We start from the raw sequence: 14325 nt of genomic DNA, 5'->3' as shown, positions 1-14325 counted from the left end.
TTTTCGAGGGCCTGTAACCCTGCCAGCGCTCTGGACACCGACCCCTCTGGAGTTTGGTTTCATCCTTCCTCTGGATTCATCCTTGGGCCAGTGGGATCTGCCAAAACATTCTCAAATTCTCGTGCATACATTTTATCTAGTACATTTCTTTAACCTTCAACTTCTCTACTTGTCTCTGCTCCTTCAAACAACTTTTCCTAATAACTTTCAAACCTTTCAGATATACTTTACGAAACTTCCACACAATCTATACACAGTCCTAGTTACACATTAGATCTCAACTCTTGTGATATGCATGGATTCTGTGTCTAGTGTGATATTTTCCGTAGACTGCTCTTCTCTCTCCCCGGGGCTGTGTTATCTGCCAAAACCCATAGAGGGTCAGGAGGAGGCTCGCCAGCTTCAGCATTATTATGTGGCTGTTGCTCTTGTTGGGGACCACAATGGAAATAAGACTGGGACTTTTGTGTTCCAATCCTCAATTGTATTCTTTTGTCTTTTCATGGGTGTCTGTAAGTGTGTGTCAATACAACAAAACAAATCAAATCAAAATCAAATCCTAGCTCGGCTGGTCGGCTCCGGGCGTCTCTGCATGTGGCTCCTCCTCACGCTCTGGAACTTGTGTTTCTATTGTTGGAATATAAACTCATGTACAGCAGTTAGTGGTCAAACATATTTTCTCAATTATATTTCTTATTGCTCTAATGGAGGTCCCTTATGGGGCCTTGAATAATAGGTGAAGGCATGGGTCGACCCGTAAGCATTTCATGCGGGGTTAGATGCATCATTCTATTAGCATGCATGTGATACCTCATTAGTGCTAGTGCATCTACACAAGTCAATTAAGTCAAAAGTTCGATTACAGTATCCACACTTTTCTCTAATTTCTCACAAATTCCCTCCTTGCTTATTCAATGATAAGCAAACCCAAAAATGTCATCGACTTTGAAGTCCCTAACCTTAACAACCTTCAAATGAAACCAATCTAGTGGGAAGGGAAATCAAAGCCAGTATATCCAAAACCAAAGGCCAATATTAGTGGGGTTTACCATCAGCCGCCCGAAACCAAACTGTTCCCGAAATTAACAAAGTTATGCACTAAACCGAAAACGTAACTTGAGTTAGTATATACCATTTTATAAACGAAAACGCAACATGTCTCATTCTAAGTCCACCACTTCCGCTGCCTGAGCCAACATATCTGACTCCTGTTCCTCCTCCACCTTTCACCCCACCCGGCTCTTCCTATGATGGTTGCAGCTCGTCACTTCCCGATCGAATGAGTCAATGCTCACAGTGACTCTGCCAAGTAATCGTGACTGTGCCTGCCTTAGGTTGTCCCTGGTTTCAAGGTGGGATCTTACCCGTCGTTGGCTAACCAGCCTTCCATACTGGCTTACTGCAGGATGCCGTGCCTGGGATACAATAAATTTCCACCCATTTAGGTGGAATAGATTGCGAAGTGGAGGGATGGAGACAGAGTCCTCAGCCCCAGCTACTCATGCAGCCAAGTGTGTGTATAATGGAGACACATCAGGGCGGTTACCCTGTGTGTGTAAGTGGGCGGATGATGGGGTCAATCAGAAAGTAACTTTCTGTTGGAGTGAGAAGGAAAATATTATCAAATGTTAACATGTTATGAAGGCGTAACAGCAGTATTAGTGGCATTTGAAAGGTAAACCCATTACTTCCGAATGTAAATTGAGAACCTAGCTTGTATATTAGATCCCTTCCCAGCAGATGTAGTGCTAATCCATCCAATCCATAATCAACCTAATTGTCCTACTTGTACAGGTTTTTAAGATTAAGTTTTATTTTATGTATTTTTATTCATTCTTATCCTTATAATATCCATATTTTTCAATTATTCTTTCCAGTGTAAATAATAACATTAACTTTCAAGTTGCATGATACCTATTGTTTATCCGTATTCTTTTAGGTTAAATCACTTGGTTAATAACAACACTCTTAACTTCAATTGCAGTAACATTATTATTTTGTATGACTGATATGTATTCCCTTTTAGCCATAATGTGAATATCAGGACATCTTTTACAATTTAGTTGACACAAATGTAATTGTAATTAGGTATAGTAAAGACCATTTCCTTCTTAACTCTATTGTTTCATCTGAAATATGCTTTCAGAACCACCTTGTGTGTTCCAACACTCTGTGCAGGAGAGTAACCTCCCTTATCTCAGTGGCCCTGATGAGGCCCACTACCAGGCCTTTCTCTGTCTACATTATATGATCAATTTTAATATAATGTCTATTATTACCGTAATCCCTCAGGAATTTTTAATTTTCCTCTTTGTGCTGTCTTTTTTGTACTTAAACCTTGTCAGGTCTGTTGAACTGTGCATTGACTCCGCCGTCCCCGAGTCCTTTTAGGGCGGGTCCTTCTGCTCAGATTGGTGAGAGAGGATTTTCCCTGAACTCTTAAAAAGAGTCCCCAGCGCTGGTTGACCCCTGGACTTCTGTGGACACGCGGTGTGCATGCTATGGACAACTTTAAATGCTAATTGTTCATGTTATGGAGTATAGATGATAACCTCTGAATCTCTCTGTCTGTCTCCCTGTGACTCCCACACAGGCTGCATTCCCCTCTTATCTCTACTGTCCTCGCGACCTTCTACAAATGGGGGACTACAAATATGGCGGACGGGGAAACTACAAATATGGCGGACGGGGAAACTACAAATATGGCGGACGGGGGAAACTACAAATATGGCGGACGGGGAAACTACAAAAATGGCGGACAGGGAAACTACAAAAATGGCGGACGGGGAAAAGACGGGAGGGGGGGGGGGGGGGGGGTGGCGCGTAAGCGAGCAAGCGTTGCGCGCAGAGCAGGGGGTTATTCGCACAAGAAATTTTCCTTTGCAAACCAGGCCGCACAATATGATTAACAGTTTTGACACGTAGGACTCAAAGCAACGTCTTATCCCGACCAATAGTATCTTTTCTGGTAGTGCCCTCTGTTATGCACCACCCAGACGCTATCCCCTACGTTCTTGATTATACCCACAGTTCCCAACTGTGTCTCGGGTCCATGACCCCCAGTCCAACACACTCACACGGGCCCTCACACACCGTCACACACACACACACACACACACGCACCACACACACCCCCGCACGCATGCACACACACACGCTCGCTCTCAGTCTCTCCTGTGCACGCTCCCACATTCTCACGCCTCTCGCCTCTCGCTCTCTCGCCTCCTTCTCTAGCGCACACGTGGACACTGTCGGCGGCCATTCCTATTTACCATGCGGCGAGCCTTATCTAATAGATCTCATCTTGGCCATCGAGAGTATTGTATCACCATGCTCGATTATTACAGGCCCTACTCCGACCATCGAGAGTATTGTATCACCATGCTCGATTATTACAGGCCCTACTGAGTCATCTCCTCCGGGTCCCTTATAATGCCCGGGTATTTCCTCTAGGTCTCCCCGAGCCTAGGCATCTTTTCCTCTGGGTCTCTCTCATAGCCCAGGTATTTCCTCCGGGTCCCTTATAATGCCCGGGTATTTCCTCTAGGTCTCCCCGAGCCTAGGCATCTTTTCCTCTGGGTCTCTCTCATAGCCCAGGTATTTCCTCCGGGTCCCTTATAATGCCCGGGTATTTCCTCTAGGTCTCCCCGAGCCTAGGCATCTTTTCCTCTGGGTCTCTCCCAGAGCCCAGGCATCCTTATCTTCTCATCTTGGCCATCGAGAGTATTGTATCACCATGCTCGATTACTATAGACCCTAATCCGACCATCGAGAGTATTGTATCACTATGCTCGATCATTATAGGTCCTAGGCCTCGAGGGTATTATTTCACCATGCAGCGAGCCAGTATTCGTGCGTCACGCGTCTAGGGTCAATCGGGTTTTTACAGGTTAACTCTACGTTGCACTCAGCCTTATCCCCGCGGGATGCCCCCCGTAGAAAACCGTCCCGTCAGTCTCATCTCCTAATGTGGTTCCTATATAACTATGCAGAATTCAGATTTTATCAACGGGTTCTGCCTACCTTTTGCTTGGGCGCCCGAGGTGAGACTGCCGGAATCGGTGGTGCTCCGGGGTCCCGGGGCGTGCCCCTCTCCGTCCTCGGTCGTTTTCCCAGTAGTAGTAAAATCACGTCGGGGTCACCAATTTGTTGGGAAAAACAGTCTGCCTAGTTACTTGACCAGATAAAATGAGACGGAGAGGTAATAAAGTCTATCAGCACGAGGGCCTCGGATTTATTGAGTAAAGTAGCAAAGGTAATACAGATTCATAAAGCGTGAGAGATCGAATATTCTACGTCCCCTAACAGCGCTGAGGTCGTCCGGAGCTTCGCCTCCGAAGAGGTTCTGCCTCAGAAGAGCTCCCGTGATTTGGTGCATGAGAAACTTATAGTATCTTTCATGGCCAGGTGTGTGTGCTAGCCTTTGTGTGGGTTATCGAGGGTTCTCTTGTCCCTGAGCCTCTGGGTTGTGTTGTCCTTCTGTGTGATATGTGTGTCCTCGCCGTCCGGCTGTGGCAGAGTGTTCTCCGCAGACTGATAGGGGGGCTCGAGGGTCATCTTGACCCTCTTGAATGTGTGGTGTGTTGTGTTTATTAGATTTGGGCCCAGAGTTGACTATATTCATAATGTAATGTCCATTTAGGTTATTTTTTCCCATCACTTCTCATGTACTTATTCTTCTGGCTCCGGGAAATTATAACTTCTATAAATAATTATAAATTGTGCCATACACCGCTCATATTCAGTAAGGTACCGGAAATTGAAGTAAACCAGAAAATCGCTACAATTCATAACCCTCTCGCCCACGTTTTCATGCGGTGGCCAGCCCGAATCACATCCTCATTGCAGTGGCTCGCTCTAAGCCAATCACATGGAAAGAGCTGGAACAACCAATGAGCGCTGACACCCACCGCAACCAAGGAAGTATAAATAACCATAGAACCTACTTCTCGTTCATTTCTTCTACGGCGCAATACTTGAATTGATAATACATCTTGTTAATAACGGCTTCCATTTCCAGAACAGTCAGAGTCAAGATCTGAACCAATTCCTCCTAAAAACGACTAAGGTAAGCTGTATGGCGATGTTATTGTATGACATTACATTCGTTACTATATTAGCGGTGTGCTCGTGCAGCCTCATTCAGCGAATAACCAACTTCTACTGTTGCATGTTTCTCGTATGTATGAGTTTAGGGAGAGGAGTAATCTCACTCCGTTGTGTTAGCGTTACTAGGCCACTACCTTTTGGAGTTTTAACTGATGTGATTTTTGGAATATGTATTCCCGACACTGATATTGACGCTCCGCAATGAGGCCTATTGTCAGTTGCTGCACAGCACAATCTAGATAAAGTCTTGACATTTAGATGATGGTTGGTATCCACCAGACTGGTGCTTTACTCCCTGGAAATGATGACAAACCCAGCTCATTGAAATACAATGAAAATTAATGTTCCTATATTCTGATCCAGGGTCCATACATCCGCGGTTTTGCACGTAGTGCTACCGAAAAAAACTAAATTAGGCGCAAAAAGCCCATATCTGGCCAGGCTGCTAACCGGGTTACTGCCACGTGGTGGCACATTAGCATGCTAGGCTAGTAGCCGTCCACGTGACTGCCTATAATAGTCCGCGTACTTACGGGCCCAGAGTGCAACCTCGTTTTCTTTCAGAAAATACCCTCCAATGCAAAAAAAAAATGTTGCACACTGAACTTTTCTGTTAAGTAATGCCTTTATCCAATCATCTTTAGGCTGAATGGCAATTTCCAAATCCGCAAACTTCCTGATGACTGAGGAGCTGGTCAATGGCTGCACTGGAGTTCAGACCACCCTAGAGGAACACTCCCTGGGTGTGAGTACCATTCCTTTATCTTATTTATTAAACTAAAACGACTGCGAGGGTTTACACGTGGTGTTAACCTGCAACACTTATGTTTGCGTGGTAAATGTATATCTGGGTGGGAGGGGCAAGATGTTGGTAAAATATCTAAGTAATGTGCTTGCTACCTACATGCGGTCGACAATGTTTGAGCAATATGATGATACTCTCTTGCGGAATCCGAGCTCGCAATGAGGATAACTACCTTGGAGAACTGATTTGCTCAAGCATGTCTTTCATACTTAAATTTGAAGGTGAATTACTCTCCCATTTAACCACTGGTACTTTTCTTATCTCCCACCAGGTATCTCGGACAATTGGCAGTAACCCAGCTAGAACGAAAGCCCTTCTCTAAGAAGTGAGCAGAGTCACCTGTCAGCAACACATGGGTATGCAGCACTCAGTCTTATTTTGTAATGGTGGGGGCTATTGATCTCTACCATTGCTGCAATTTTTGCATGTTTGTTACCATTTGTCGAACAATGGTAAATGTGAGTATTATTGCGTGGATTGGAGTTATATGCTGGGCAGATTTAATTCTGCTGCACTGTCCACTTATACTGGTATGCCACATTCATTGGCTGTCCAACCATTCTCAGTGCTAGACCAACCTTGGTTTGCAGAAGGTCTGGGTCACAAAATGGCTCATCCCTTTCGAAGGCCAAGAACAAATGGATGCTGAAAATTAAGCAGAAGAATCTAAAATGTTTGTGTAAAATGACACTAACTATTGCAAAACTTCATGTGTGTAGGCATCTCTATGGACAACTGCCATAACCCACCAATATTGGTGGTGAAAGCAAAGCCGTACCATAAGAAAAGGATGGGTGTGCTCCAACAAAGGTATGTTAAACTCAGAGACTGCGTTTGTCTATGGCGTGGGTGATGAAACCCTAACCTTAGGTAGGTTTTTATTTGGCCGTTTTGGTTCAAATCTTTTAACTTACCAATGCCAGGACTCTGTCATAGTTACTCTGACACGCTGCAGTACATTTTGGTGCTGCAAATTGCAATGACTAGTCGATTAATCAGACTTCTCTTTTTAACAGATTGGACCTTGTCATGGCCACACGATGAGGGTCCAATGTGGGAACAAGAAATGCAGGGACCTCAGCCTGGATAGTGGCAAGGTTTCTCGGGTAAGATTTTACATTTATTTTCCTTCATATTTTTGTATTTGCATCACTTTCCTTGAAGATAACCTTGTCCAGTTCTGCTACTGAATGCAAGTGATGATAATGTGACTCTGAGAAAGATTATGTCCTAGCATTTTCCCGACAATTGCATGTACATCGGCCTAAAAATTGCTGTTCTGCTGTACAGGCTCCACATGCAGGATGCATCATGTAGTCTGTGAGAATCAAGACCCTGGTGAAGAGCGGTGTTGTCCTTGTTGAAGAGTCCATTCATGCAGTTGATTGGTTTGCCAGGCCTACTGGATGCAAGAAGGGGAGTAAAGCTGGTAAGGATTTCAACATGATTTTTATGTTTGTGGTTGGAGCCCATAGCCTAAACTTGGCTTTTCAGTGAAGATAACCATGTCCAGTTCTGCTACTGAATGCAAGTGACGATAATGTGACTCTGAGGAAGGCCATATGATGAAGTTAAAACTGTTTTAGAGTACTAGAACATGCTAGCGGTTGTCATGAAGTGTTTGGTGCCAGAATCTCACTTTATTTTTGTCCATCTCCTGCAGACTCAACATGAAGTGTTCCTGAATACTATCTTACAAGATCCTGAAAATTGATGAGCATTGAAGTTCTGCAAGGGCCCAGCCGAGTACAGTGCAGAGCTTGAGATATCATATACCTGAGGAAATTGATGCAGAGAACGACATTAAGTCAAAAATAAATAAACTTTTCACAACAGTTTTTGTTTGTCTTTCGTATTGAGTGATGCATGGTTGACTATGTTGCTGCACTTTGAAATTATACTCTTATGCTACATGGAAAGCCTAAATTGTTCATGCTCACTTTTGGTTTGAAGAACGAAGTCTTGATTTGAGGCTTCAGTGATTGGTGCTTGGTTATCGAGCACAGAAGACTTAACAATTGCGAAGCTTTTCATTTGCATGTGGTAAACCTGGATTTGGAACATGACATTGCAATGACAGTTATGGCTTGTAGTAGGAATTAAACTACTGCGATAACCTGTATTTTTAATTGCACCCGACTCGGAGAATAAACGTTGAGCACATGACTCCCTGTAGGTCAAACATGCTATAAGTAGTGCTTATATTCCTTCATATTGGCAGTAGCTGCTGCATTTATCCAGACTCCTGCTTATGAAACTGGTAGCATGCCTCAGATGAGATCCGAAATCATTTTTAAAAGGTACGATTCTCACTTAAAATCTAAGTGTACCACCAATTAACTAACTTTAATGGATTAACTAGTCAGCCATTTGAATTAGGAGACACGCGGTGCTTGTTTAGTATTTGTCATATGGTTCGGTTTGTAATGTGTACTATGGTATCTCTTCCTTTACCTTTTATACAAGACTAAAATTGGAATTCTAATCGGAACTGCCGCTTTGGCTGTACCTGGCACACGTGGATGTGAGGGCGTCTGTCTTCCAAACGTGTTACCAGGAATGATATCATATCCGATCCTATCCTGTAAATCGAAAAGGCACCAAATCGACAGCCTTCACTCTCAATGTTTCATTGTCACCCTCATTTCGATCATTAATGCCATTAAAAGTTAATTCTGGAATTTCCGTTCCATAAAACTACGAATATTAGCAAGTCAATAAATCAATCCCTCCTGATCATTTGTGATTTTCTGTAAATGTCACTTTAACGAATTAGAATTAGAAATATTTTCCATGACATGTGTTAGGTAAGAAAGTAGAGCAAAGGTCTTCTTCCAGCAGGGCTGGAACCAACCAACGAGTGTGAAGCATTGTTCTGATTGGCTGGTGTGAAGTGAGGTTGTTCAGTAGGTCAGAGGTTTTAGGCAAGAGTCTTATCGGAACGTCGAACTCTTTCTGGATCAATCAAAATAATGTTCTTCAACAAGGTAAATGCAATCCTTATTGCAAGAAACAATCCCACACTTATGACTCGGATATTTGACTAGGTGTTTTTTTTACGGCGGACTTCCTCTTGTGCTGCTAGCTTGTGCTATCGAGGCTAACGTTTTAATGTCATGGTATTGTTGTACAACATGCACTTTGTTGTTTACAGCGGAAATTGATTATTTTTTAATGATAAATCACATGCCTACCTATCGTATAATGTTACTGTGTTAAATTGTGTTTTGACGAGGAAAAAGGGGTTGATTTCCTTTAAGTAGCTGATTACATGACCCGTTTTGTAACCGTTGCAATATCCTTAATGTTTCTCCACTGAAGGGTTTTCTCTTGTACCGAACCACGTTGTATATATATATATATATATATATATATATATATATATATATATATATATATATAATATAATCTACACCAGACAACTAATGCTATGTACATGTCTGTTCAGATCTAAATACCTTGTGTGAAACTACTGATCTGTGTCAATGTGTCATATACACATTTCATTCATATAGTTATCTTATACTGTATATGAGGAATACAAAAGGCTGAGATCAAACTTATTACCAAGGCGTACATTGCAATGTTACATGTTTTTGTTGAGATAAGTTATTGCAATGCAATGCTAGTTTGTTGAATTGTTGTACTTTGAACACCTTTCCTGGCGACACCTGAGAGGGGCCTTGCGGGTGACATGGTAACATTGCATTCAGTTTACAGAAAGTTAGGCTTTCCCAACTTGTACAAATGGGTCTAACATAATGGCACTATGTCCTCTGTATGACCCTTTGAAAGCAATGCTATACTAATGATAACCTATTTGTCTGATTGATCTCCAGGCCCTTCGAGCTGGTGTGCAGACTGGACTCCGGCTCCAGTCCACTCATGCTGCCGCAAGCGTGAATGTCACCCCAAAAGCATCCCTTGGTTTTTCCTTTGGTATGTCCCAGTCGGGGTTGTACATTATTTCACCTTGAGATGAGGTTTATATTACACACAACAAATGTGCAACACATTCCCTATACCAACAGAGCTGACAGAGCAGCAGAAGGAATTCCAGGAGCTGGCCCGGAGGTTTGCACGTGAGGAAATTGTTCCAGTTGCAGCAGCTTATGACAAAAGTGGTGAAGTGAGTCTTATTTTTTTAATCCTACAGTCACATCGGTGTGAGTGTAGAGCTTTCATCAATTGTTTGCTTTTCTTCTTGCTCTCCAGTATCCCGTCCCCGTTATCAATAGAGCATGGGAACTCGGTCTGATGAACTCTCACATTGGAGAAGACTGCGGTATGCAGTCCTGCTGTATTTTATTTTATTTTTTCTTTCAATTTGTATTTTATTTACAGCTCACTTATGTGTAGGAACTCCTTTTGCCTTGCCTTGTGTTTAGGTGGAATGGGCTTGTCCATTTTTGATGCCTGCCTGATCACTGAGGAGCTGGCCTATGGCTGCACAGGGGTTCAGACCGCCATCGAGGCAAACTCCCTGGGTGTGAGTACTATTTGTTCAAGGTCATCGTGTCACCAATTGCGTGTGCTTGTGTGTGCCTGTCCATATCATCTGGCTTGACATTGATTGCATTACTTTTATTATGTACATTTAGACATTCTTGTTTATAGACATTTTACCTTTTCATCCAGATCTGTATGGCATGATATTTTATGTTGTGTGTTAAAAAATAAAACCTGGTAGGCAAGGCAACTTTATTTATATAGCACTTTTCATACACAAGGCTCAAAGTGCTTCACATATAAACATTGTCATACAATAAAAGAAAATAATAGATATGTAAAAAGTAAAACAGATAGAAAATAAAGGCAAAGTTAAAAAAAACATTTTAGAAAGGCAAAGTAAAAAAAAAAAAATGCATTTTAGAAAGTGAGAAAATAAAGGCAAAGTTACTAATAAAATTAAAAATAGAAGCATTGTAGATTTAAGATTTAGCAGAAAGCTAAAGCAAACATAAAAGTCTTCAGTCTTGTTTTAAAAGCTGTCAGAGTTGGGGCAAGTCTTAAATCCTCAGGGAGTTTATTCCAGCTATTTGTTGCATAGTAACTAAATCCTGCTTCCCCATGTTTCATGTTGACTCTGGGGATAATTAACAGATTGGTCTCAGAGGATCTTAGTGTCCTAGAAGGCTTATGTAGTGGAAGCATATCAGTTAAATATTTTGGCCCTAGACCATGTAGGGATTTATAGGTTAGCAACATGATTTTAAAATCAATTCTCTGACATACAGGGAGCCAATGTAACGATTTAAGAATTGGTTTAATATGTTCAAATTTTTTGGTCTTTGTTAGAACTCTAGCAGCAGCATTCTGAACAAGCTGTAGTTGCCTTAGAGTTTTTTTGGGAGACCTGTAAGGAGACCATTGCAGTAATCAAGCTTGCTAGTGATAAAGGCATGTACAAGTTTTTGTAAGTCTTCGGTAGACATGAGCCCTCTAAGTCTTGCTACGTTTTTAAGGTGATAATATGCAGATTTTGGTAACAACCTTTTTGTTTTTTTGTACAGCAAATGCCAGTTATTATTGCTGGCAATGAAGCCCAGAAGAAGAAATACTTGGGGCGAATGACTGAGGAGCCACTCATGTGTGTAAGTATGGCATTGACTATGTAATCAAATACGTCCTCAACCCTTTTTTTTAATGATCTTTTGTTTTCTCCTGACTTCCAAAAGATAAATGAGGTCAGGGACACAAAAGCTGAATGACTACAATCATGTCAGTACAATATTCAGTGTTTATATAATATCAGGATAAATATGTCCAATACACATTTGTGATCTGAACATCTCCTGTTACTGGGATTCATGCATCAAAAATGGGATAAAGATTTCAGTTAAACTGTGAAAAATGTACTTGACCTTGAATTCCCTGTGTGTTTTCTGGCAGGCCTACTGTGTAACCGAGCCAGGGGCTGGCTCCGACGTTGCAGGCCTCAAGACCCGCGCAGTGAAGACTGGGGACGAGTATGTTGTCAACGGCCAGAAGATGTGGATCACCAACGGAGGGAAAGCCAACTGGTGCGCAGCCGCCGAGACCAGATTCAGTTCAGATGTGGGAAGTGGCAATCTCGTCGCAGCCTCTAAAATGTGTCGTCCCATTTCAGGTACTTCCTCCTGGCACGGACCAACGCGGACCCCAAATGTCCAACCAGCAAGGCATTCACTGGCTTCATCGTCGACGCAGACACCCCAGGAATCCAAGTCGGCAGGAAGGTGAGAACTGCTCCTGGCGGTTGAGCTGTCTTCAGCCTTGTTTACCTTCACCCCAACCAGTTCACCATTTAGAAGGGTCCACTAGTTTTACACTTTGTCCCGAAAATAGCACATGGCCAGGTTAATATTAAGGCAATACTGTGTAAAGTATTATCCATTTTCATGGCTCCTATTTCCTTCATTGGTGCAAAGAGTTTAAACCTGGATACATTTTACAATTTACCTTGCTTTTGAGTAGGCTTGAGTCATATCATTTTTAAAGGATCCAGTTGAACTGGTTAGTGTGTCATGAAATATGTCTGTTAAAAACTGGTTAAGCAAGTTAATGTTTCACCAAACACAGGAATTGGAGTTTTCAATCCAGAAACTTCCACATCCTATTAATGATGAATTGTCAACATTGAAAATCCAGATGATGTGTTATCTAAAATATATACAATAGAGAACCATGTGCAAAGCCCGAGAAAAAATTGGACCTGGTTCCTGAGGCCACTGCAAAGTTCAACTTTACCTTTTTTGAAAGTGTTTCAATGCCAACCCACCCTCCTTGCCCTGATGTCAACCTCTGTGTCTGTGCAGGAGATGAACATGGGTCAGAGGTGCTCAGACACCAGGGGCATCACCTTTGAAGATGTGCGGATACCCAAGGAGAACGTCCTCATTGGAGAGGGAGCCGGCTTCAAGATAGCCATGGGTGCTTTTGACAAGACCCGACCACCTGTAAGTCTCAACTAGCAGGGATTGTGATGTTCAACAGTGATAAACAGCAGATATATCACATGCATTTTAATAGCAATCATCCTAGTAATAGTAATTTAGCAAACATACTAACAACAAACAACCTATTCAACCTAGCACGTTAAGGTATCTTAAATAGTGGTACTAGGTTGGTAGTTGTCTTCATTGGCAGTCATTCAGGGTTCATCGCTGTGCTGCAGGTAGCTGCAGGAGCCACAGGCTTGGCACAGAGAGCCCTGGACGAGGCCACCAACTACTCACTGGAAAGGAAAGCGTTTGGCGTAGTCATCGCTGAGGTCAGTAACAAAATCTCACAGTATTATTCATGATAACAACAGTACCGCTGTAATTCACAATCCTCACCATCTTCTTAGACACAATCTATTATGAATATCAAAAAATCTGAATCGATCCTTCATCTGCCCTCCTCTTCCTACACCCGGTTCTCCCCCCAGCACCAGGCGGTGTCCTTCCTCCTGGCCGAGATGGCCCTGAAGGTGGAGCTGGCCCGCATGGCCTACCAGCGCTCGGCCTGGGAGGTGGACATGGGTCGCAGGAACACGTACTTCGCCTCCATCGCCAAGGCCTACGCCGGGGACATCGCCAACCAGGTGGCAAGCGACGCCGTCCAGGTCTTCGGTGGCAACGGCTTCAACAGCGACTACCCCGTGGAGAAACTGATGAGGGATGCCAAGATCTACCAGGTGTGTGTCTGTGTGTGTCATAAAGTCAGGGGGAAAACAGCTGGAACACTGTCTGAGATTGTTAAAGCAAGTGGATGAGAAACCTCATTAAATGATAACTATTATTTCCTCTTTTTTAGATCTATGAAGGCACGGCTCAAATCCAAAGACTCATCATCTCCCGTGAACACCTGGGGAAGTACAAGAAGTGAACGTTTTGAACACTTGGACAACGCGTCATTGGAATGCCCTTCTTGCTTGTATTATATTTTTTGATATATTTAATAGAAATCACTCTTGGATAATACTGCTTGGATACAAATCAAAACATGTGTTGCCTTACATCAGCCAAAATGTCGTGTACTTATCATCATCTTGGACTATATAAAGGATGGCCTTTCATTGTACTTTCATACCGATCACAGCAAAAATAAATGTTTAGTGTGTCCAGGTTGAAAGCTGAGTGTGTACACACCTGTGGTACTACAGATTGTTAACCTGTTGAATCCAATGATGTATGTTAGATTCAGCATACATACATTATAACTTTGACATTCTTTCTGTGTTCCATTTTGTTTTCAACTACTTTTTTCTGTTGTCCATGAGGTCTGTTGGGATTGTAATAAATGTAAAATGTGACAACTATGGGTTTTAACTCTTGTTTACATAGAATACCACATTGGATTGCCGATAAATTTGATCACGCACTGAGATGGGCAGTTAAGTATACATTTCCGATACCTAAAATGTAGGGATCTCTCTTACAGGCCCG

At 42.6% G+C, this 14325-nt stretch overlaps 1 protein-coding gene, 1 long non-coding RNA gene and 5 other non-coding genes across 7 annotated transcripts; all 7 read left to right on the top strand.

Annotated features, from left to right (window-relative positions):
- The first annotated feature begins 4956 nt into the window (after window positions 1-4956).
- On the top strand, window positions 4957-7738 carry LOC311361409. The gene is made up of 7 exons (XR_014638611.1): window positions 4957-5068; window positions 5754-5854; window positions 6186-6270; window positions 6634-6724; window positions 6931-7020; window positions 7205-7343; window positions 7578-7738. It is a non-coding gene; the product is annotated as an uncharacterized lncRNA (long non-coding RNA).
- LOC311361445 (small nucleolar RNA SNORD55/SNORD39) lies at window positions 6031-6107 on the top strand. Its single transcript, XR_014638618.1, has one exon. It is a non-coding gene; the product is annotated as a small nucleolar RNA SNORD55/SNORD39 (small nucleolar RNA).
- On the top strand, window positions 6424-6554 carry LOC311361454 (small nucleolar RNA SNORA35). The gene has a single exon (XR_014638627.1). It is a non-coding gene; the product is annotated as a small nucleolar RNA SNORA35 (small nucleolar RNA).
- Window positions 6757-6865, top strand: LOC311361451 (small nucleolar RNA SNORD46). The gene has a single exon (XR_014638624.1). It is a non-coding gene; the product is annotated as a small nucleolar RNA SNORD46 (small nucleolar RNA).
- Window positions 7068-7135, top strand: LOC311361450 (small nucleolar RNA SNORD38). The gene has a single exon (XR_014638623.1). It is a non-coding gene; the product is annotated as a small nucleolar RNA SNORD38 (small nucleolar RNA).
- LOC311361447 (small nucleolar RNA SNORD38) lies at window positions 7403-7471 on the top strand. The gene has a single exon (XR_014638620.1). It is a non-coding gene; the product is annotated as a small nucleolar RNA SNORD38 (small nucleolar RNA).
- A 1022-nt stretch (window positions 7739-8760) lies between the features above and the next one.
- Window positions 8761-14198, top strand: acadm (acyl-CoA dehydrogenase medium chain). Its single transcript, XM_084480583.1, has 12 exons — window positions 8761-8901; window positions 9754-9853; window positions 9946-10043; window positions 10130-10199; window positions 10303-10403; window positions 11428-11508; window positions 11807-11937; window positions 12024-12132; window positions 12712-12852; window positions 13071-13166; window positions 13326-13574; window positions 13694-14198. The coding sequence occupies exons 1-12, from the start codon at window positions 8887-8889 to the stop codon at window positions 13763-13765; spliced, it is 1263 nt and encodes a 420-aa protein (XP_084336709.1). The 5' UTR covers window positions 8761-8886; the 3' UTR covers window positions 13766-14198.
- The last annotated feature ends 127 nt before the right edge of the window (window positions 14199-14325 follow it).

Source organism: Micromesistius poutassou (genome assembly GCF_964030765.1).
Source record: "Micromesistius poutassou genome assembly, chromosome: 16".
Taxonomy (NCBI): Eukaryota; Metazoa; Chordata; class Actinopteri; order Gadiformes; family Gadidae; genus Micromesistius; species Micromesistius poutassou.
Note: the sequence above shows the minus strand (reverse complement) of the source record. Positions and strands in the feature narration are given on the sequence as shown.

Excerpts from the sequence above, each read along its gene's own strand:
- acadm (XM_084480583.1), top strand. Across the intron at positions 11,938-12,023 it reads AACGGAGGGAAAGCCAACTG|GTACTTCCTCCTGGCACGGA; the intron begins GTGCGCAGCCGC and ends GTCCCATTTCAG. Across the intron at positions 12,853-13,070 it reads TTGACAAGACCCGACCACCT|GTAGCTGCAGGAGCCACAGG; the intron begins GTAAGTCTCAAC and ends GCTGTGCTGCAG.